Source organism: Procambarus clarkii, chromosome 6 (genome assembly GCF_040958095.1).
Source record: "Procambarus clarkii isolate CNS0578487 chromosome 6, FALCON_Pclarkii_2.0, whole genome shotgun sequence".
Lineage (NCBI taxonomy): Eukaryota > Metazoa > Arthropoda > Malacostraca > Decapoda > Cambaridae > Procambarus > Procambarus clarkii.
Window position 1 is genome coordinate 29,918,293 of NC_091155.1, and position 24,118 is coordinate 29,942,410.

The 24,118-nt window shown below is 53.0% G+C and overlaps 1 protein-coding gene across 1 annotated transcript in view; it reads right to left on the reverse strand.

Annotated features, from left to right (window-relative positions):
• The window catches only part of LOC123753972 (titin), a 38,763-nt gene extending 16,481 nt beyond the window's left edge, over positions 1–22,282 (reverse strand). The window contains exon 1 of the mRNA XM_045736011.2: positions 22,124–22,282. Coding sequence (XP_045591967.2) covers positions 22,124–22,135 — 12 coding nt within the window. The 5' untranslated portion in view covers positions 22,136–22,282. The remainder of the gene's footprint in view (positions 1–22,123) is intronic.
• Between the last annotated feature and the right edge of the window lie 1,836 nt (positions 22,283–24,118).

Here is a 24,118-nt window from a genome sequence, read left to right on the forward strand (position 1 = left end):
CCCACGCCTCCCACATGACCCATGCTCCCTCCCACGCCTCCCACACGACCAATGCTCCCTCCCACACGACCCGTGCTCCCCCCAACGCCTCCCACACGATCCATGCTCCCTCCCACGCCTCCCACACGACCTATGCTCCATCCCAGGCCTCCCACATGACCCATGCTCCCTCCCACGCCTCCCACACGACCCATGCTCCCTCCCACGCCTCCCACACGACCCATGCTCCCTCCCACGCCTCCCTCACGACCCACGCTCCCTCCCCACGCCTCCCACACGACCCGTGCTCACCCCCCCCCCACGCCTCCCTCACGACCCATGCTCCCTCCCACGCCTCCCTCACGACCCATGCTCCCTCTCACGCCTCCCACGTCTCCCACACGACCCATGCTCCCCCCACGCCTCCCACACGACCCACGCTCCCTCCCACGCCTCCCACACGACCCATGCTCCCTCCCACACGACCCACGCTCCCTCCCACACGACCCATGCTCCCTCCCACACGACCCACGCTCCCTCCCACACGACCCATGCTCCCTCCCACGCCTCCCACACGACCCATGCTCCCTCCCACGCCTCTCTCACGACCCGTGCTCCCTCCCACGCCTCCCACACGACCCATGCTCCCTCCCACGTCTCCCACACGACCCATGCTCCCTCCCACGCATCCCACACGACCCACGCTCCCTCCCACGCCTCCCGCACGACCCATGCTCCTTCCCCACGCCTCCCACACAACCCATGCTCCCCCCACGCCTCCCACACGACCCATGCTCCCTCCCACGCCTCCCACACGACCCATGCTCCCTCCCACGCCTCCCACACGACCCATGCTCCCTCCCACGCCTCCCACACGACCCATGCTCCCTCCTACGCCTCCCACACGACCCATGCTCCCTCCCACACGACCCATGCTCCCTCCCACACGACCCATGCTCCCTCCCCACGCCTCCCACACGACCCACGCTCCCTCCCACGCCTCCCACACGACCCATGCTCCCTCCCACGCCTCCCAACACCCCCCCATACATACGTCACCCCTATAAACACAGATCATAAAAAGTAGACACAACACTAAAGCTCAAAATCCTGCCCTAAACCGTGTCAATTTAGGCCGTAGAGCCCAGCGATCAAGACCGTGGCGGGAACGCCCACAGTAATGGCCTTCACAGTATGGAGACTTGGCCCCAGGATAACCAGGATAACAGCCAGGGCTCCCTGGGATAACCAGGATAACAGCCAAGACCCCCGGGATAACCAGGATAACAGCCAAGACCCCCGGGATAACCAGGATAACAGCCAAGGCCCCAGGATAACAGCCAGGGGCCCCCAGGATAACAACCAGGGCCCCCTGGGATAACCAGGATAACGTCCGCCCCCCCCGGAATAACGAAGATAACACCCGGACCCCCCGGGATAACCAAGATAACGTCCGCCCCCCCCCCCCGGAATAACCAAGATAGCACCCGGACATAACTGGTTATCCCGGGGATCCGGGATAACCAGGATAACGCCCCGGCCGCCGGGCACAACGGCGGGAATTAAATCCACTAAAAAGAGATCCATGTTCTTTTTTACACGTCACTCTTTTTTATTGTGATTTGAATATAGGCTTAGGCCGTAAGCCTGGCGATTGATGGGGGGGGGAGGGGGAAGTGGAATAGGAGAGGAGGGGGAGGGGGGAGGAGAGGAGGGGGGGGGAGGAGGAGAGGAGGGGGGGGGGAAAGGAGGGGGGGGGGGGTAGGAGAGGGGGGTAGAGAAGATGGGAAGGGGAGGGGAGGGGAGGATGTAATTAAATGCGAAGTTCAGGTGAGACGAATCCATTCATTATCAAGCGGGGATTGAAGGGGTTGAGAGGTGAGAACTCCAACTCCTGTCGGTGTGTGTGTGTGTAGTCTGTCGTACTGTGCCAGCAGCAGCAGCAGCAGCAGCAGCAGCAGCAGCAGCAGCAGGAGGAAGAGACAAAGGAGGAGCAGCAGACGGCAGGTGGCGTGTTCCCGCACTCACAAGGAGACTTGCGTGCGTGAGGGTAATGACTGAATTTGATGGGAAGCTGTCACTTGAGTGTTGTGGGGGGAGGAGGGAGAAGAGACGGGATGAGGGAGAAGAGAGACGTTTGGGGAGGGGGGCAGACATTGAGGTATCACCAGAGGTAATAAGCCCACAAGAGTATAATTATCAAGGGTTCTCAAACTTTGATACGCGTCCCCATGATGCCGCCTCTGACCTCTCCTCTGGCTGAGTTGCTCGTGGGGTGATGATACTCCTCTGACAAGACTGGTCTAGAGAGCAGTCATATCAAGACTAGAGGGAGCACTTGGAGTACACTACTCCCGGCCAGAGAAGCCCTATTATTCGAACACATCCCGTGGCCTTATTACCTGTGATAATACTACAATTATCTTTGATAATTATACTGTGATAATACCGCCAAGTTCTCATCTCTCTCAGTCAAGAGGAGAGCCAGAGTGCAGGGGGTGAGGCGTCTCGTGGGTACAGAGGAGCAGTGTACCCTAAGGATCGGTCCTGGGACCATTTGTATTCCTCAGGGACCAGTTAGGTCAGTGACCTAACCACAGTGGTGGTAAAGAGAATGGTGGTCAGTGTATACAAACAGTAGGCATCCATCAGTCTCAGGAGACTATGGAGTTGCGCTCTGGTGGTCGGTCTGGAGTGGCCTCACTAGGGCGCAAAGCCAGGGTAGGCTGATATGGAGGAGAAGCTGTTACCCATGCAGCAGGTCACTCCTCTCCACGACGCCGAAAGTTTCCAATTTTAAGGCAAACGCCAATACGATTGGTTCCAGCGCCGAACCAATCAATCAACTCAGTGAAAGTCAACCCCATTCACTGAGCAGGTCATAGAAGTCAACCCCATTCACTGAGCAGCTCGTGGAAGTCAACTCCATTCTCTGAGCAGCTCGTGGAAGTCAACTCCATTCACTGAGCAGCTCGTAGAAGTCAACCCCATTCACTGAACAGGTCGTGGAAGTCAACCCCATTCACTGAGCAGCTCGTGGAAGTCAACCCCATTTTCATTTTCCAAACAAGAAATGTCAAGATAAATTTCGGTCAGATGTGATGAGGATCAGCATCCGAGGACTTGAAGTTCAGTGCTTCTGGCACGAATAGGTGAGAGCACACACACACACACACACACACACACACACACACACACACACACACACACACACACACACACACGCGCGCGCGCGCGCGCGTATAAACAGAAACATCAGAAAGTTCAGTGATATGGAACAAGAATAACACCAGAATTGCGATGTCTCAGCTACGAGAACTGACTTAGAAAACTCCCCCTCACAACCTTAGAGGAGATAAGAAACAGAAAAGGGGGATATGATCACAACATACAAGATCTTGAGAGGGGGGGGGGGGGTAGAAAGTTCATAAAGGAAGGCTATTTAAATGATAAAAAGAGCGATGACAGTAGAAACCGGACACACGCTGCAGAGTCGAAGAGACTCGAGACAGTTCTCATTCTCCGAAAGGCATTGAAGGAAGAGGTTGCTGAAGCCCCTTCCATTTACACTTTTATAAATAAACATGATGACAAACATAACGTTGATGAGGGGTAATAAACATTACCCCTTCTCAACGTTAATGATGAGAGGGGGGTAATTAGTATGTCTGGTATGATGGCTATTAGGCGGAGAATAACGAGATGTAGCTCACTCCCTCGTAGTCACTGATGAGCAAGCACGCGCGCGTGCACACCCACACATACAAACGCACACACACTACAAGTACACTCACACCCTACAAGCACACCCACACACACACACACACCCTGCAAGCGCACACACACACACACACCCTACAAGAACACCCACACACACACACCCTACAAGCACACCCACACACACACACCCTGCAAGCACACACACACACGCACACACCCTACAAGCACACCCACACACACGCACACATACCCTACAAGCACACCCACCCACCCACCCACACACACACACACACACACCCTACAAGCACACACACGCACACACACACGCACACATACCCTACAAGCACACCCACCCACACACACACACACACCCTACAAGCACACACCCACCCACACACACACACTAAAGGATTACAAACACACCTTCAGACTTGAACCCTTTGTCTGAAGTTGACTGGCACAGCAATATGTGCTCAGGAACCTCAACTTTATTACGGTGGAGATAGAGGCGGATTGCACAACGTTTCGAACCTACATGGTTCATTCTTAAGTGATAAGAAATTACTGTTGTTGTTTTAGATTCAGCTACTGGGAACAATACGTTCCAAGTAGCACGGGCTATGGTGAGCCCGTTGTGGACTTACCTGGCACAGGAGCCAGGCTGTGTCAAGAAATTACAAACCAGTACAAGGTCAGGTGAAAAAACAAGTAGAATAAAGGAAAAAGCAAGGGGGAAAAATAGGGACACATACAGTGATTAATCAGGTGTAATTGGCCTGTTATGTTGAGCAATATCTTCTATGTTGGCATCGTTATGTTCCGGTCTTGTCCTTACTCTCATGGTGGGTTATCTTGAGGTTATCTTGAGATGATTTCGGGGCTTTAGTGTCCCCGCGGCCCGGTCCTCGACCAGGCCTCCACCCTCAGGAAGCAGCCCGTGACAGCTGACTAACACCCAGGTACCTATTTTACTGCTAGGTAACAGGGGCATAGGGTTAAAGAAACTCTGCCCATTGGATCTCGCCAATGTAGAGTAAATAGTTCCGTAACTTGGGTATTCATGGTAGGTTGTTCTATTCTTATGTGGATTGCTTCAAGAATTTTGTCATCTTACATCTTAGGTTTTGTCTATTATACAAGTGTTTTTATTCAGCACTTCTCTTAACGAGAGAAATGTTAACGGTAACATTTGTGAGCCAAGCGAGGGACCTCAACACACGTTCATTTGAATACCTCTGCCTCAGCCTGGCCCGGGCGCCTTGCCTGCTCCACTCCTGGGACTATTCATGAGGCAGCGTCCACTGTTGGCTCACAGAGGCTGTCCACCTCACAGACAACGCTGCTGCTGGTGGTAGTGACGGTGGCTGGTGGTGGTTGGTGGTAGTGACGGTGGCTGGTGGTGGCTGGTGGTGGTAACAGTGGCTGGTGGTGGCTGGTGGTAGTAACAGTGGCTGGTGGTGGCTGGTGGTAGTAACGGTGGCTGGTGGTGGCTGGTGGTAGTAACGGTGGCTGGTGGTGGCTGGTGGTAGTAACGGTGGCTGGTGGTGGCTGGTGGTAGTAACGGTGGCTGGTGGTGGCTGGTGGTAGTAACGGTGGCTGGTGGTGGCTGGTGGTAGTAACGGTGGCTGGTGGTGGCTGGTGGTAGTAACGGTGGCTGGTGGTGGCTGGTGGTAGTAACGGTGGCTGGTGGTAGTAACGGTGGCTGGTGGTGGCTGGTGGTGGTAACAGTGGCTGGTGGTGGTAACTGTGGCTGGTGGTGGTAACTGTGGCTGGTGGTGGTAACTGTGGCTGGGTTGGTAACTGTGGCTGGTGGTGATGTTTGTAGTTGATTGTTGTGATGGTGGGTGTAGACTGGTGATGTGGCCGCTACCGGCGTCCTCTCCAGTAGTAGTGTTTTGGGAAGGTCTTGGTGTAGTCTCTTTATGGGGGTGTGTTGTCGTCTGCCGTGGTCTGTGGGGGTGTGTTGTCGTCTGCTGTGGTCTCTGGGAGTGTGTTGTCGTCTGCTGAGGACCGTGGGAGTGTGATACAGTTGTATTGTTTCCGTTATTGGCTTTAGTTAGATTCAGCCATTTGCATAAACGGCTGGAACCTCTCATATGGCTTGAGCTGTGAGGTAAAGTCTGTGACTGGTGAGGTGAGCAGCCCGGGGCGGCCTCAAGCACGGTGAGATGTTGACAATGGCAAAGTTGCCCACTGGGAATATTTGCATAGGAAATGTTGGGGACAAGTATGGCCGCCAGGGGCCCCGGCGACGGCTGAAATATTCTCAATTGGAATTTACGAGAGAAGATGGTGGAGCAAGTCTTGGTCCGGAGGGTGGAGTGACAGGGGCCTTCTACTCTCCTTAAAGGCTGAAGTGTCTGTCTGTCTGTCTGTCTGTCTGTCTGTCTGTCTGTCTGTCTGTCTGTCTGTCTGTCTGTCTGTCTGTTTGTCGAAAGTCTACAGTAATCCCACGCTTATAACGTTAAATTTCTATTGTAATGCTCTTTCATACATTTGTATACTTCGGTCATATCACTACTTTTGCATGTCTAGAGATTTTAAATTCAGCTTTTGTTATAATCTGTATAGGGAATGATTCCATTTTTTCAATGTTAAATGTAACTCCTGGATGAATGACAATGTTGAATAACTCCTTGCACGTGTTCGAGTTAATTTATGTCCATTCTTTAGCATCGCGACCAATGTTGACCTGCATAATGACGATATGTTGACCTGCATAATGACAATATGTTGACCTGCATAGTGCCAACATGGCATCAGTGGTGTGACGTCATCAGTGACGTCACAAGTTTCAGTGACGTATCACTGAGCATATTTACACAACAGGTTTTGAACCCCTTCAGAGGACGGTGGTGAAGGGGGAGGGGGGAATGACCCCCCACAAATGACAGGGGGGGATTTACCCCCGCAAATGACAGGGGGGGGGGGGTTAGCCTCTTGATTACTGAAACGTTGCTATATATTCATTTGTTTTATATGTGTTGTAATCAACTGAGTTATCCACATATTACTGTATAACTTATGCACAGTCATTTTTCCATTGCTTTATTATGCACCCCATACCCATCCCGGGGGCGGTGGTGGAAAGGGTCACAGAGGCACACAATGGGTTCAGGAACTGAACCCCAGAGTTCGTTTAACTAGGCAAGTGACAATCTTTTGACGCTAGTTACACAATTGTTAATGTTATATATTCATGTACAATCGTTATATATACATATACAATCGTTTACACAAATACATATACATATCGATAATCTTTGTTTTATATCACAAGTGATTCAACAAGAGGCTCAGAAGAGTCACTCTACAAGGCACTTTACATCTATGGTGAGTCACACAGTTACTAGTCTTGCTCCACACCCACCCAACTGGGCGGCAGCTTTACAGTCATGTGCTCCACACCCACCCAACTGGGCGGCAGCTTTACAGTCATGTGCTCCACACCCACCCAACTGGGCGGCAGCTTTACAGTCATGTGCTCCACACCCACCCAACTGGGCGGCAGCTTTACAGTCATATGCTCCACACCCATCCAACACCACCCAGCCCTCCACCCCCCCCCCAGGTGCCCACACCACAGGGGTCACCCCCCCCCCCCCCACATATACACTCCAGGACTGGCCAAATGTGTCACTAAAAGGCCCAGATCCAAAGTGATTATCAAAAGTTTGCATTTTTGGTGTTAAATCCCTGTAAACCCCACAAGCTCAGAGTCGCGTTACAGCGACCTGTGATCCTGTCAACCAGAGCCCCGTTTGTACGTACAATATTCAGGGGGGGGGGGATTTGATTGTTGTTATAAAACAGATGAAGGATAAAACTGTCCTCCTGCCATCCATCTGCCTCCCTGCCACTAGCAGTATTGGCCAAGGATCTATCAAGCACTTAAGGTGCCATGTTACGAAACCTGTTCATCTTTCCACAGTCATGGAGGCCTACTTGTTAAACAGTTGACGAGCTCTGAAGCGCAACGAGTGTGTCTAACACTGATTACCATTTATGTGACATGTGACACATGTATGTGACATGCGACACATTTAATCACCTGTATGAGGCAGTAAGACCAGAGGCTTAGCATGCTCTTCCTTCCTCACATGTGTCCACATGTTGAAGTGCTCTGGGTGCTGTTTATAAGGCTGCAATTTGCAAGCTTCGCAACCTCACAGAACGGGAGAGTCGGGGAAGGGTATGGAAGCAGGTGGTGGGGGTAATATGGATAGAGGGGAGAGGGGGGTTGGGGGGGAGATGATGACTGGTGTTGGGGGTGGACAAGAGAGAGAGAGAGAGAGAGAGAGAGAGAGAGAGAGAGAGAGAGAGAGAGAGAGAGAGAGAGAGAGAGAGAGAGAGAGAGAGAGAGAGAGAGAGAGAGAGAGAGAGGGGGGGGGAAGGGAGATGATCTGGAAGTGATGAAGACGAGTGTATGTCAGTAGAGGTGGTTGACACTGTGCGGGGTCGTTCCTGGACGACCCTCCCTCAGGACTAGGGGGGGAGGGGGTCTGGCTCTGGCACTGTCTGTCACGGCACCCTCGTGAGGGAGCCACACCCTGCCCTTCACACAATCAAACAGACATATGTATCTCTTTATTACCTCCTGCCGTCTCAGAAATACTGTCTATCTGTCAGTTTGCCTGTCTGTGTCTGTCTCTGATCTGACGTAGTCAATCTCCCCCCCCCCTCCCTCTCTCTCTCTCTCTCTCTCTCTCCCTCTCTCCCTCTCCCTCTCCCTCTCTCTCTCTCTCTCTCTCCCTCTCTCCCTCTCCCTCTCCCTCTCTCTCTCTCTCCTCACGGCGTTGGAGAGTGTTTTTAACGCAAGTATGAATGCGCGTCGCGGCGGCTCACGGCTCAATACGTGGCAAAGAGAGGCGTTGAACCCTGCTCCAATCCTCTTGGCGTGGCCTCGATCCTTCTTCCTCTTGACAACTGGATCTTCCCTTCCACCACCACACGAGAGAGGAGAGATTCAGACGCCTTCACCAAACAACTTCCTCGTTCAATCCGACTTAGGAGATCTCTTTACTGGCGAGGCTCTGTGGACGTGAGGTGTGTGTGTGTGTGTGTGTGTGTGTGTGTGTGTGTGTGTGTGTGTGTGTGTGTGTGTGTGTGTGTGTGTGTGTGTGTGTGTGTGTGTGTGTGTGTACTCACCTAATTGTGCTTGCGGGGGTTGAGCTCTGGCTCTTTGGTCCCGCCTCTCAACCGTCAATCAACTGGTGTACAGATTCCTGAGCCTATTGGGCTCTATCATATCTACATTTGAAACTGTGTATGGAGTCAGCCTCCACCACATCACTTCCTAATGCATTCCATTTACTAACTACTCTGACACTGAAAAAGTTCTTTCTAACGTCTCTGTGGCTCATTTGGGTACTCAGCTTCCACCTGTGTCCCCTTGTTCGCGTCCCACCAGTGTTGAATAGTTCATCCTTGTTTACCCGGTCGATTCCCCTGAGGATTTTGTAGGTTGTGATCATGTCCCCCCTTACTCTTCTGTCTTCCAGTGTCGTGAGGTGCATTTCCCGCAGCCTTTCCTCATAACTCATGCCTCTTAGTTCTGGGACTAGTCTAGTAGCATACCTTTGGACTTTTTCCAGCTTCGTCTTGTGCTTGACAAGGTACGGGCTCCATGCTGGGGCCGCATACTCCAGGATTGGTCTTACATATGTGGTGTACAAGATTCTGAATGATTCCTTACACAGGTTCCTGAACGCCGTTCTGATGTTAGCCAGCCTCGCATATGCCGCAGACGTTATTCTCTTTATGTGGGCTTCAGGAGACAGGTTTGGTGTGATATCAACTCCTAGATCTTTCTCTCTGTCTGTTTCATTAAGTACTTCATCTCCTATTCTGTATCCTGTGCCTGGCCTCCTGATTCCACTGCCTAGTTTCATTACTTTGCATTTACTCGGGTTGAACTTCAACAGCCATTTGTTGGACCATTCACTCAGTCTATCCAGGTCATCTTGTAGCCTCCTACTATCATCCTCTGTTTCAATCCTCCTCATAATTTTTGCATCGTCGGCAAACATTGAGAGGAACGAATCTATACCCTCTGGGAGATCATTTACATATACCAGAAACAGTATAGGTCCAAGGACTGACCCCTGCGGGACTCCACTTGTGACGTCTCGCCAATCTGAGGCCTCACCCCTCACACAGACTCGTTGTCTCCTGTTGCTTAGGTATTCCTCTATCCACCGGAGTACCTTCCCTCTCACCCCGGCCTGCATCTCCAACTTTCGCACTAGCCTCTTGTGTGGTACTGTATCAAAGGCTTTCTGACAATCCAAAAATATGCAGTCTGCCCACCCTTCTCTTTCTTGCCTTATTTTTGTTGCCTGGTCGTAGAATTCAAGTAACCCTGTGAGGCAGGACCTGCCATCCCTGAACCCATGTTGATGCTGTGTTACAAAGTTCCTTCGCTCCAGATGCTCCACTAGTTTTTTTCGCACAATCTACCGATCACAATCACAATCACAATCACAATCTATCAATCTGTGTGTGTGTGTGTGTGTGTGTGTGTGTGTGTGTGTGGGTGTGGGTGTGTGGGTGTGTGTACTCACCTAATTGTACTCACCTAATTGTGCTTGCGGGGGTTGAGCTCTGGCTCTTTGGTCCCGCCTCTCAACCGTCAATCAACTGGTGTACAGATTCCTGAGCCTATTGGGCTCTATCATATCTACATTTGAAACTGTGAATGGAGTCAGCCTCCACCACATCACTTCCTAATGCATTCCATTTGCTAACTACTCTGACACTGAAAAAGTTCTTTCTAACGTCTCTGTGGCTCATTTGGGTACTCAGCTTCCACCTGTGTCCCCTTGTTCGCGTCCCACCAGTGTTGAAAAGTTCATCCTTGTTTACCCGGTCGATTCCCCTGAGGATTTTGTAGGTTGTGATCATGTCCCCCCTTACTCTTCTGTCTTCCAGTGTCGTGAGGTGCATTTCCCGCAGCCTTTCCTCATAACTCATGCCTCTTAGTTCTGGGACTAGTCTAGTAGCATACCTTTGGACTTTTTCCAGCTTCGTCTTGTGCTTGACAAGGTACGGGCTCCATGCTGGGGCCGCATACTCCAGGATTGGTCTTACATATGTGGTGTACAAGATTCTGAATGATTCCTTACACAGGTTCCTGAACGCCGTTCTGATGTTAGCCAGCCTCGCATATGCCGCAGACGTTATTCTCTTTATGTGGGCTTCAGGAGACAGGTTTGGTGTGATATCAACTCCTAGATCTTTCTCTCTGTCTGTTTCATTAAGTACTTCATCTCCTATTCTGTATCCTGTGCCTGGCCTCCTGTTTCCACTGCCTAGTTTCATTACTTTGCATTTACTCGGGTTGAACTTCAACAGCCATTTGTTGGACCATTCACTCAGTCTATCCAGGTCATCTTGTAGCCTCCTACTATCATCCTCTGTTTCAATCCTCCTCATAATTTTTGCATCGTCGGCAAACATTGAGAGGAACGAATCTATACCCTCTGGGAGATCATTTACATATACCAGAAACAGTATAGGTCCAAGGACTGACCCCTGCGGGACTCCACTTGTGACGTCTCGCCAATCTGAGACCTCACCCCTCACACAGACTCGTTGTCTCCTGTTGCTTAGGTATTCCTCTATCCACCGGAGTACCTTCCCTCTCACTCCAGCCTGCATCTCCAACTTTCGCACTAGCCTCTTGTGTGGCACTGTATCAAAGGCTTTCTGACAATCCAAAAATATGCAGTCTGCCCACCCTTCTCTTTCTTGCCTTATTTTTGTTGCCTGGTCGTAGAATTCAAGTAACCCTGTGAGGCAGGACCTGCCATCCCTGAACCCATGTTGATGCTGTGTTACAAAGTTCCTTCGCTCCAGATGCTCCACTAGTTTTTTTCGCACAATCTTCTCCATCAGCTTGCATGGTATGCAGGTTAGGGACACTGGCCTGTAGTTCAGTGCCTCCTGTCTATCCCCTTTCTTGTATATCGGGACTACGTTAGCTGCTTTCCAAATATCTGGCAGTTCCCCTGTTGCCAGTGATTTGTTATACACTATGGAGAGTGGTAGGCTCAGTTCTCTTGCTCCTTCCTTTAGAACCCAAGGGGAGATTCCATCTGGGCCTATAGCCTTCGTCACGTCCAACTCTAGTAAACACTTCCTTACTTCCCCACTGGTAATCTCAAACTCTTCCAGTGGTTCCTGGTTAGCTATTCCCTCACTTACCTCTGGAATTTCTCCTTGTTCTAAGGTGAAGACCTCCTGGAATTTCTTATTCAATTCCTCACACACTTCCTTGTCATTTGTAGTGAATCCTTCCGCCCCTATCCTTAATCTCATAACCTGTTCCTTTACTGTTGTTTTTCTCCTAATGTGGCTATGCAACAATTTAGGTGTGTGTGTGTGTGTGTGTGTGTGTGTGTGTGTGTGTGTGTGTGTGTGTGTGTGTGTGTGTGTGTGTGTGTGTGTGTGTGTGTGTGTGTGTGCGCGCGCGCATGTATGTGCGTGCGTTCGTTCGTGCGTGAAGCGTGTGTGTGTATTTACTATTTGTGCCTGCAGAATCAAGCTATTTGCTCCTGGACCCCGCCTTTCTAACCAATCTATTTTTCCTCTATTATATCTACTACATATACATGTGTGTGTGTGTGCGCGCGCGCTCGTGTGCGTGCATTCTACTCCCCCCTCCCATCTCTTCTTCAACAGAGAGTACACACGCTGCCCTTTGACAGTGTATGCTTGTTACCCGGCGGGGCCAGGTAGGTGAGAGAGAAGGTAGGTGAGAGAGAGAGGGAAGGTGAGAGAGAGAGGGAAGGTGAGAGAGAGAGGGAAGGTGAGAGAGAGAGGGAAGGTGAGAGAGAGAGGGAAGGTGAGAGAGAGAGGGAAGGTGAGAGAGAGGGAAGGTGAGAGAGAGGGTACGTGAGAGAGAGGGAAGGTGAGAGAGAGAGGGAAGGTGAGAGAGAGAGAGAGAGAGAGAGAGAGAGGGAAGGTGAGAGAGAGAGGGAAGGTGAGAGAGAGAGGGAAGGTGAGAGAGAGAGGGAAGGTGAGAGAGAGGGAAGGTGAGAGAGAGGGTACGTGAGAGAGAGGGAAGGTGAGAGAGAGAGGGAAGGTGAGAGAGAGAGAGAGAGAGAGAGAGAGAGAGAGAGAGAGAGAGAGAGAGAGAGAGAGAGAGAGAGAGAGAGAGAGAGAGAGAGAGAGAGAGAGAACACATCACAGACAGGTAATCAGTACACCGCCAGACGTCTCATTACACATCCAAAGTTTTAGTCGTGCCTTACAAAGAAGAAACTTTTGGTTTGTGTGTGTGTGTGGGGGGGGGGGAGACCTTCTCCACCTGCTGCCTGTGTGTGTGTGTGTGTGTGTGTGTGTGTGTGTGTGTGTGTGTGTGTGTGGGGGGGGGGGGGGGAGACCTTCTCCACCTGCTGCCTGTGTGTGTGTGTGTGTGTGTGTGTGTGTGAGGGGGAGCCGCCCCCACACCCACCCAGGCCGCCCCCCACACACCTGGGTGTACGGAACTATCCTTACACCTGCCAGCCCACCGACTATTACACCTGAACTTACACTATACACTGCGGCCTCGGGGTATTCTTTCTGCCTCGCTACAGGGGGGGGGGAGCTTTGAGCAGTGTGTGGCCCGCCCTCCCTGCATCTGAGTGTGGCCCGCCATCCCTGCGCCTGAGTGTGGCCCGCCCTCCCTGCACCTGAGTGTGGCCCGCCCTCCCTGCATCTGAGTGTGGCCCGCCATCCCTGCGCCTGAGTGTGGCCCGCCCTCCCTGCACCTGAGTGTGGCCCGCCCTCCCTGCACCTGAGTGTGGCCCGCCCTCCCTGCACCTGAGTGCAGGTGTCGTAGCACATCTTCACAGGTGCACGCACTCCATGCACAGGTAACATGTATGGATAGCAACAACAAGAAACTTACATATCTGGTGAAAAAAGGTCACACACACACACACACACACACACACACACACACACACACACACACACACACACACACACACACACACACACACACACACACACACACACACATATATATATATATATATGATGGGCATTTTCCCATCATTTTGTGGGGGGGTGTTGTGTCCCCCCTGACCTTCCCCCCCCTAGACTAGGCGGGGGTGTTCGCCCCCTCCCCCCGGCCAGCGGAAATACAATTTATTATAATCTTTGGGCCAAGGCGAGGGAGGGAATGAGATAAGAAGGAGGGAATGAGACACGGAGGGAGAGGAATGAGACACAGAGCAAGATAGCTTACTAAAGATTGCAAAGTAATTCAAACAGCAGCAGATCGCAAGATATAAACCAAGTTATTTGTCTACGGTAAGCTTGATACAAACAGCGCCAGGTACAGCTCGGAGGAGAAGCAGACACCTGTCGCGTCTACGAATAAGCTTATACACGGTATTGGGTAAAGCTTTTCACGCTTCCATTAAAGAAAACGTATTAAGCTTCCTGTGAGTATAACCGCTCATCTTCGAATTGTAAACAATTGTTTCGAGTGACTTTAGACAACGCAAAATAGCGAGTGAGGTGACAGGCACTTGCACTCTTGTTGAGTGAAGGAAGTTGTGGCCCTCAGTGGTGCAAACACTTGAGTTTGACCAACTGTTACTCGTAACGGGAAAGTGAAGGAAGGGGAGAAGGAAGGGGAGAAGGAACAATACACGAGGAGAGAAGGGACGATAATCGAGATGGAGGATATGGAAGAGGTAATTGGAAAGAAATGAGATATCAGGGAAGAAGAATGGAAGGGTTATGGGAAGGGGTAGGATGGATGGCAGTGATGGTGGTGTGGGAAGGGGTGGGGTATGGTGGTGTGGGAAGCGGTGGGGTATGGTGGTGTGAGAAGGGATGGGGTATGGTGGTGTGGGAAGGGATGGGGTATGGTGGTGTGGGAAGGGATGGAGGGGCAGTGATGGGGAAGGCTGGCAGCGCATGTGTCTAATCTTGACCTTGAAGACACCTTGCTGCTTCTGGCGAGAGAGATGTGTCGGGGGGGAAGGGGGGTGCTGGGGAGGGGTGGGGGGGGGGGAGGAGGAGGCGAGTGAGGTAATCACGAGGTACCAGGATGAGAGGTGACGAGCAGAGACATAAGGGACCAGGTGAGAGACTCAGGTGGACTCAGCCAGCGTCTCATGGCCGCTGTCACTCACCTAACCTAACCTACCCTAACCTAACCTTCCTAACCATCCTAACCTAACCTTCCTAACCTGCAGCGGGACGGAGGAGTTAGGATTATTTTACCTGTTTTATCAGTACTAGTCCTTTTCCCCCCTGTCGACCTGTGACTGTTTTACCTACTCTTGTGTATCTGTCGTTTCACAGCTTGTCTGTGTCTCCCGATATTTTGTATATCGTAACCATGTCTCATCTAGGTCTTCTTCCCTATAGTGTTTGGCTATCTCCTTCAGACTGGCCTCGCAGTAGGCCTGTTATGGTATTTCTGGTATTAACCTTGCAGTCAAATCTCTCAGGATATATCTTCACGTGTTTCCCTCCCTGGCTGTGGACCCCAAGCCGGTGCGGCACACTGGTGGTGAGTGTGTGTGTGTGGCGTCGACTCCTTGGTCCTGCAGATGGTGCTGTTGGATATGTAGCCACCAGCTGGAAGGCACCAGGAGGGAGGTGGTGGAAGCCACCTCCGCTGCCAGCCTCAAGGGCAGGTGTGATCCATTACTAGGAGGGGGAGAATGGACGTTCGCGCCAGCCAAAGGGTGCCCAGTAGCCGTAGGTGGGGCCAGGTAAACACAGCCAGGTGGGGACACACAACATGGAGAGTGCCAAGAGTCCCACGGGGCTCCACTTCCTGGGTTTTTGTACCTCACAGCTGACCCTGAACCTGCCCCGAGCCACCACTGCCACCACCACCACTGACACCACCACTACCACCACTGACACCACCACTACCACCACCACCACTGACACCACCACTACCACCACTGACATCACCACTACCACCACTGACACCACCACTGACACCACTACTACCACCACTGACACCACCACTGACACCACTACTACCACCACTGACACCACCACTGACACCACTACTACCACCACTGACACCACCACTGACACCACCACTACCACCACTGACACCACCACTACCACCACTGACACCACCACTACCACCACTGACACCACCACTATCACCACTGACACCACCACTACCACCACTGACACCACCACTGACACCACCACTGACACCACCACTGACACCACCACTACCACCACTGACACCACCACTGACACCACCACTGACACCACCACTACCACTACCACCATTGACACCACCACTACCACCACTGACACCACCACTACCGCCACTGACACCACCACTACCACCACTGACACCACTGACACCACCACTGACACCACTACTACCACCACCACTGATACCACCACTGACACCACCACTACCACCACTGACACCACCACTCTGGTGATGGTGTTCAGAGACCCATTACTGGGGGCAGACCTTGGTGCCCGCACAACCTGACCTCGTGACCACTGTTGACACCACTCCAACACCCATCTGTCACCTCAGGTCCTGGGCAGGCACGCGAGGGGTCGCCACATCATATATTTATACTGGTTAAAGTTCAATGTTCACGCTATTGACCACCGCTGGGGTGTCTCGGACCCGCTCGCTGCTCAAGCTGTCTGCCCCAGACACCCCCAGAGCAGCACCTGGGTGGGGTCATGGGCACCCCAGAGCAGCACCTGGGGGCCATGTGCACCCCAGAGCAGCACCTGGGGGTCATGTGCACCCCAGAGCTGCCCCTGGGCACCCCAGAGCAGCACCTGGGGGTCATGTGCACCCCAGAGCTGCCCCTGGGCACCCCAGAGCTGCCCCTGGGGGCCATGCGCACCCCAGAGCTGCCCCTGGGGGCCATGTGCACCCCAGAGCTGCTCCTGGGGGCCATGGGCACCCCAGAGCAGCACCTGGGTGGGGTCATGGGCACCCCAGAGCAGCACCTGGGGGCCATGTGCACCCCAGAGCAGCACCTGGGGGTCATGGGCACCCCAGAGCTGCCCCTGGGGGCCATGCGCACCCCAGAGCTGCCCCTGGGGGCCATGGGCACCCCAGAGCTGCCCCTGGGGGCCATGGGCACCCCAGAGCTGCCCCTGGGGGCCATGGGCACCCCAGAGCTGCCCCTGGGGGTCATGCGCACCCCAGAGCTGCCCCTGGGGGCCATGGGCACCCCAGAGCTGCCCCTGGGGGCCATGGGCACCCCAGAGCTGCCCCTGGGGGTCATGGGCACCCCAGAGCAGCATGATGGCTAGGAGGCCCACACGGGACCTCCCGGAGACGGTACCGAGGAGAGTAACGGGAGACGAGGGGCGGGTCCCCCTCCAGTGATCACCGCCCCTGTCACCCTCCACTACACCTGTACCGTTACTCCTCCAACACACCCCTCCCTCCACGCTGCCTCCACGCTGCCTCCACGCTGCCTCCACAGAGCCTCCACGCTGCCTCCACACAGCCTCCACGCTGCCTCCACGCTGCCTCCACGCTGCCTCCACGCTGCCTCCACACAGCCTCCACACAGCCTCCACGCTGCCTCCACAGAGCCTCCACAGAGCCTCCACGCTGCCTCCACAGAGCCTCCACGCTGCCTCCACGCTGCCTCCACGCTGCCTCCACACAGCCTCCACGCTGCCTCCACACAGCCTCCACGCTGCCTCCACGCTGCCTCCACGCTGCCTCCACAGAGCCTCCACACAGCCTCCACGCTGCCTCCACGCTGCCTCCACGCTGCCTCCACACTGCCTCCACGCTGCCTCCACGCTGCCTCCACACTGCCTCCACGCTGCCTCCACGCCACCTCCACTCTGAGAGGCAGCGTGCACGGGTTGAAATATTTACAACACTCACTCCAAGACGTCTTCAGGGAGTGTGGCGGAGTGGAAAAGTACAGGGGCTTCCACCGAGGTGGCCAGGTTCGAGCCCTTGAAGCCGGCATGAAGGTTATGCATTACAACAGACTCGAACACGCGTACCAGGCGTGAGAGCGGCCCCTGTGGCCTCCAGCAAGGTGAGGGTCAGGTGACGCGAGGGAGGGGGGGGGACCTGGGGCTTAAGACGGGGGTTCACCCTTTTAGCAGATAACTAGTAGGAGCGAGGCAGACATTTTCGTGGTAGTGAGGCAGACAACTAGTAGAGCAAGTTTGCAGGTACAGACAGAAACTAGTGGAGGAGGGCACTGGTCACAGGCAGACTAGCAGTAGAGGAGGCCAGCAGACGCAGGCAGACAAGTAGCAGAGGAGGCATGCAGACGCACGCAGACTAGCAGCAGAGGGGGGGGGGGGCAGCAGACGCAGGCAGACAAGCAGTAGAGGAGGCCAGCAGACGCAGGCAGACAAGCAGCAGAGGCCAGCAGACGCAGCCAGACAAGCAGCAGAGGCCAGCAGACGCAGCCAGACAAGCAGCAGAGGCCAGCAGACGCAGGCAGATAAGCAGCACAGGAGGCCAGCAGACGCAGGCAGACAAACAGCAGGGGAGGGCAGCAGACGCAGGCAGATAAGCAGCACAGGAGGCCAGCAGACGCAGGCAGACAAACAGCAGAGGAGGCCAGCAGACGCAGACAGGTGCCGCAGTAAGTAGCACAATACTCTAAGTAACAGTAAGGCAAGACAAGCTTGAGTAAAAAAGTTGGTCTTGAACGTTTGACCTCAAACTTAGAGAGTTCCCGCTCCATGAGTTGAGGTGGGCCGTACCGCTGGCCGGGGGCCGTACCCCCTGGCCAGGGTGTTGGCCGTACTCCTGGCCAGGGTGTTAGCCGTACCCCTGGCCAGGGTGTTGGCCGTACTCCTGGCCAGGGTGTTGGCCGTACCCCTGGCCAGGGTGTTGGCCGTACTCCTGGCCAGGGTGTTGGCCGTACCCCTGGCCAGGGTGTTGGCCGTACTCCTGGCCAGGGTGTTGGCCGTACCCCTGGCCAGGGTGTTGGCCGTACTCCTGGCCAGGGTGTTGGCCGTACTCCTGGCCAGGGTGTTGGCCGTACCCCCTGGCCAGGGGCCGTACCCCTGGCCAGGGGCCGTACCCCTGGCCAGGGACCGTACCCCTGGCCAGGGACCGTACCCCTGGCCAGGCCATATAAGGTTTATTAATGATAATTTCCAGGTGATGCACTAGTGAAATATATCATGACGCCTCGATGGCAACACCGGTATACATACACACGGATATATTCTCACACCATCATACATATACTCCCATGTGTCCCACACCATCATACATATACTCCCATGTGTCCCACACCATCATACATATACTCCCATGTGTCCCACACCATCATACATATACTCCCATGTGTCCCACACCATCATACATATACTCCCATGTGTCCCACACCATCATACATATACTCCCATGTGTCCCACACCATCATACATATACTCCCATGTGTCCCACACCATCATACATATACTCCCATGTGTCCCACACCATCATACATATACTCCCATGTGTCCCACACCAGCATACATATACTCCCATGTGTCCCACACCAGCATACATATACTCCCATGTGTCCCACACCAGCATACATATACTCCCATGTGTCCCACATCATCATACATATACTCCCATGTGTCCCACACCAGCATACATATACTCCCATGTGTCCCACATCATCATACATATACTCCCATGTGTCCCACACCAGCATACATATACTCCCATGTGTCCCACACCATCATACATATACTCCCATGTGTCCCACACCATCATACATATACTCCCATGTGTCCCACACCATCATACATATACTCCCATGTGTCCCACACCAGCATACATATACTCCCATGTGTCCCACACCATCATACATATACTCCCATGTGTCCCACACCATCATACATATACTCCCATGTGTCCCACACCATCATACATATACTCCCATGTGTCCCACACCATCATACATATACTCCCATGTGTCCCACACCATCATACATATACTCCCATGTGTCCCACACCATCATACATATACTCCCATGTGTCCCACACCAGCATATATATACTCCCATGTGTCCCACACCATCATACATATACTCCCATGTGTCCCACACCATCATACATATACTCCCATGTGTCCCACATCATCATACATATACTCCCATGTGTCCCACACCATCATACATATACTCCCATGTGTCCCACACCATCATACATATACTCCCATGTGTCCCACACCATCATACATAAACTCCCATGTGTCCCACACCATCATACATATACTCCCATGTGTCCCACACCATCATACATATACTCCCATGTGTCCCACATCATCATACATATACTCCCATGTGTCCCACATCATCATACATATACTCCCATGTGTCCCACACCATCATACATATACTCCCATGTGTCCCACATCATCATACATATACTCCCATGTGTCCCACATCATCATACATATACTCCCATGTGTCCCACATCATCATACATATACTCTCATGTGTCCCACACCATCATACATATACTCCCATGTGTCCCACATCACCATACATATACTCCCATGTGTCCCACACCATCATACATATACTCCCATGTGTCCCACATCATCATACATATACTCTCATGTGTCCCACACCATCATACATATACTCCCATGTGTCTCACACCAGCATACATATACTCCCATGTGTCTCACACCATCATACATATACTCTCATGTGTCCTCTCCCTGCCCCTGGACACCTCTCCCTGCCCCCTGGACACCTCTCCCTGCCCTCTGGACACCTCTCCCTGCCCCCTGGACACCTCCCCCTGCCCCCTGGACACCTCTCCCTGCCCCCTGGACACCTCTCCCTTCCTCTGGACATCACTCCCTGCCCCTTGGACACCTCTCCCTGCACCTGGACACTTCTCCCTGCCCCTGGACATCTCTCCCTGCCCCCTGCACACCTCTCCCTGCCCCCTGGACACCTCTCCCTGCCCCCTGGACACCTCTCCCTGCCCCCTGGACACCTCTCCCTGCCCCCTGGACACCTCTCCCTGCCCCTGGACACCTCTCCCTGCCCCTGGACACCTCTCCCTGCCCCTTGGACACCTCTCCCTGCCCCTGGACACCTCTCCCTGCCCCTGGACACCTCTCCCTGCCCCTGGACACCTCCCTGCCCCTGGACACCTCTCTCTGCCCCTGGACACCTCTCCCTGCCCCTTGGACACCTCTCCCTGCCCCCTGGACACCTCTCCCTGCCCCTAGACACCTCTCCCTGCCCCTGGACACCTCTCCCTGCCCCCTGGACACCTCTCTCTGCCCTTGGACACCTCTCCCTGCCCCTTGGACACCTCTCCCTGCCCCTGGACACGTCTCCCTGCCCCTGGACACCTCTCCCTGCCCCTTGGACACCTCTCCCTGCCCCTGGACACCTCTCCCTGCCCCTGGACACCTCTCCCTGCCCCTTGGACACCTCTCCCTGCCCCTGGACACCTCTCCCTGCCCCTGGACACCTCTCCCTGCCCCCTGGACACCTCAGGGACGGGAGGGTGTCAGGCACCACCCAGCCTGAGGCTTCCACAGTAGGAAAAGACTGAGCGCTCGTCCCGCGAGGTCAAGTTCTCATCATTACTCATCGTGTCGTAGATCAGAGGTGCAGAAGTCAGTGATGAATACATGTAATAAAGACAGGTGGAGTTTCCAGGACGAAACAACGCAATATGCAACAACTACAACAATAACAGCACCTATTGCAACAACAATGATAACTATTTCAACAACAATAACAACTACTGCAACAACAATAATAACTACTGCAACAGCAGTGAACAAGACGATGTTGAAAGCTATAAACAATGGCACTAGCCGAAGATGAAGCGTGTCCTTCCTACTGCAGGCCGGCTAGCCTGCCTGGTAGCCGGCTAGCCTGCCTAGTAGCCGGCTAGCCTGCCTGGTCTTCCTGGTAGCCCGCTAACCGTTCTGGCCTGCTTGTTGGTAGGCCATTAGCCTTCTGGTAGCCCGCTAGTCTTCCAGGCTTGCCTCGTATCCGGCTTGCCTTTAAGGTAGCACGGTAGATTTCCTGGCCTTCCTGATAGCCCAGTAGTCAGTCTGGCAGATTGCTAGCCTGCCAGGTAGCCCACTATTTGACAGCCCACTAGCCTGACAGGCGGCTCGCTAGTCTACCTGCAATCAGCCAAGCTGCCAATGAGCCTGACCATCAAGCAAGCTAGCCAGGCAGACAATCAGGAAGTCAGTGAGCTAGGCAGACAATCAGCTACGGTGGCAGTCTGCCTGGCAGCGAACTGGGGACTTTGCCCCGGCGAAATCATCCCCCTGATAAAACAGTTTACAGAATCCACACTTTGCGTACCACCAATCACTTCATTTTGCGGCCTCTCGGATAGGCCTTGTTTGGCCGTTTCACTGATACGAAAAAGTTCCTTTGATAGACATAATTGATATATATTGAAGAGCAAGCGTAATATAATGTCACTTACCGCACTCTTCATAGCGCGCGGATGGTCTGGTCGACGGGGCCGCCCGCGCCTCCGGTATATGTACCAGGCTATCTGTTGCCGACTACTCGGTTTCCAGTCCCTCCCCGACGACAGCCGAATTCCAGCCGCCACCGACTACCTGTAACTCACTGCTCACAACTGAATGGTACACGTTCTTATCCGGGACACGAGATAGTGTTCGCGCTGTAAGATTATTTCCTGGTGTTTGTGAGGACGTGTCGGGGGGGTTAAAATCCCGGGATAGCCGCCTGTGGTAACGTCTCCTTCGCCAGTGTAGGAAACTGTTCCCGGAAATGATGGATAAAAACCGGCTGAAATGCTTTGAAATCATGAGCGCAAAAGCGTCATTTATGGATTGTAATTGAGAAAGAGGACTGCCTGTCGGGCACCTTGCTAGCCTGCCTGGGAGCTGGCTATATAGCCTGCTCGTTAGAGTCTTAGCCTAACAACCAAACTAGGCCGTTCTGCTTTTGGTTGGTATTAACGATTCATATATAGGGTCTGAGGTGTGGATATATACTGTGTGCTGCTTCACGATCGTCCACAAAGAGAGAGAGAGAGAGAGAGAGAGAGAGAGAGAGAGAGAGAGAGAGAGAGAGAGAGAGAGAGAGAGAGAGAGAGAGAGAGAGAGAGAGAGAGAGAGAGAATAAAGAATAGTGAGGATATATTTTTTTGCAGATAATGAGGCTGTCTGAGTGTGGGTTGTGGTGCAAGAGGACCCTAGTGGTTGCTGGGTGTTTGTCAGGGTCGCCCCGGGGCTACCTCAGGGTCCACAAGTCCCAGAGGAGGATCACAAACCACAATGACGTATAATGGTCACAAAAAAGACCTTCCATACAACAGCTTAGGACCTTCCATACAACAGCTTAGGACCTTCCATACAACAGCTTAGGACCTTCCATACAACAGCTTAGGACCTTCCATACAACGGCTTAGGACCTTCCATACAACAGCTTAGGACCTTCCATACAACGGCTTAGGACCTTCCATACAACGGCTTAGGACCTTCCATACAACAGCTTAGGACCTTCCATACAACAGCTTAGGACCTTCCATACAACGGCTTAGGACCTTCCATACAACAGCTTAGGACCTTCCATACAACAGCTTAGGACCTTCCATACAACGGCTTAGGACCTTCCATACAACAGCTTAGGACCTTCCATACAACAGCTTAGGACCTTCCAGACAACGGCTTAAGACCTTCCATACAACAGCTTAGGACCTTCCATACAACGGCTTAGGACCTTCCATACAACGGCTTAGGACCTTCCACACAATTCATGACCTTCCATAAAGCAACTTCGTCTTCCTCCATAACATAATTCGAAGGATGTGTCGATGACGGGCTAAGGAGAAGGATTCCATCTTATGATACATGCAAGGTTAGTAAGATCTGGATGCTATTAAAGTTGCATAAAGGCCACGTCATGCAAGATCTTGGTGATGCAACTTGTGTCTCTTGCGTACTCCGGACTGCTTGTGTATAGTACCAGCTGGATATAATAACATCAGATTTTGCAGTACTTTGTTTCGACTGGTGCTGGGCTGATGCCCTATATCATCCTCTGAGAGGTTATTGAAGCCACTATACTGGCTTCAATATACTAATTATACTTATATACTAAGTATATAAGTATACTTGTACTTGCTGATCAACCAGCAAGTGCAAGTAAGTCCTAGACATAGTCCAGGATTAACGTGGTGAGGCCAGAGGTCTTGAGAAGGTGAGTGGTGAGCCATAGTCCTGGAGATGGTGAGGCATTAAGTGGTCACTATCGCCAAACTCACCATAAGCAAGGCCATGTACCCACACAGGCGAGGTCCGCTGATCACTATCCAACGGGCGTTGAAGTCTCGTGTTGTTGTTTTGTACGCAACAAGGATATGCAGTGGAGCTGATGGGTAGACTGTGGGGGCTAATGGATAGGTAATAACACGAATGGGTGTCCCAATGGAGGACTACGTGGGCTG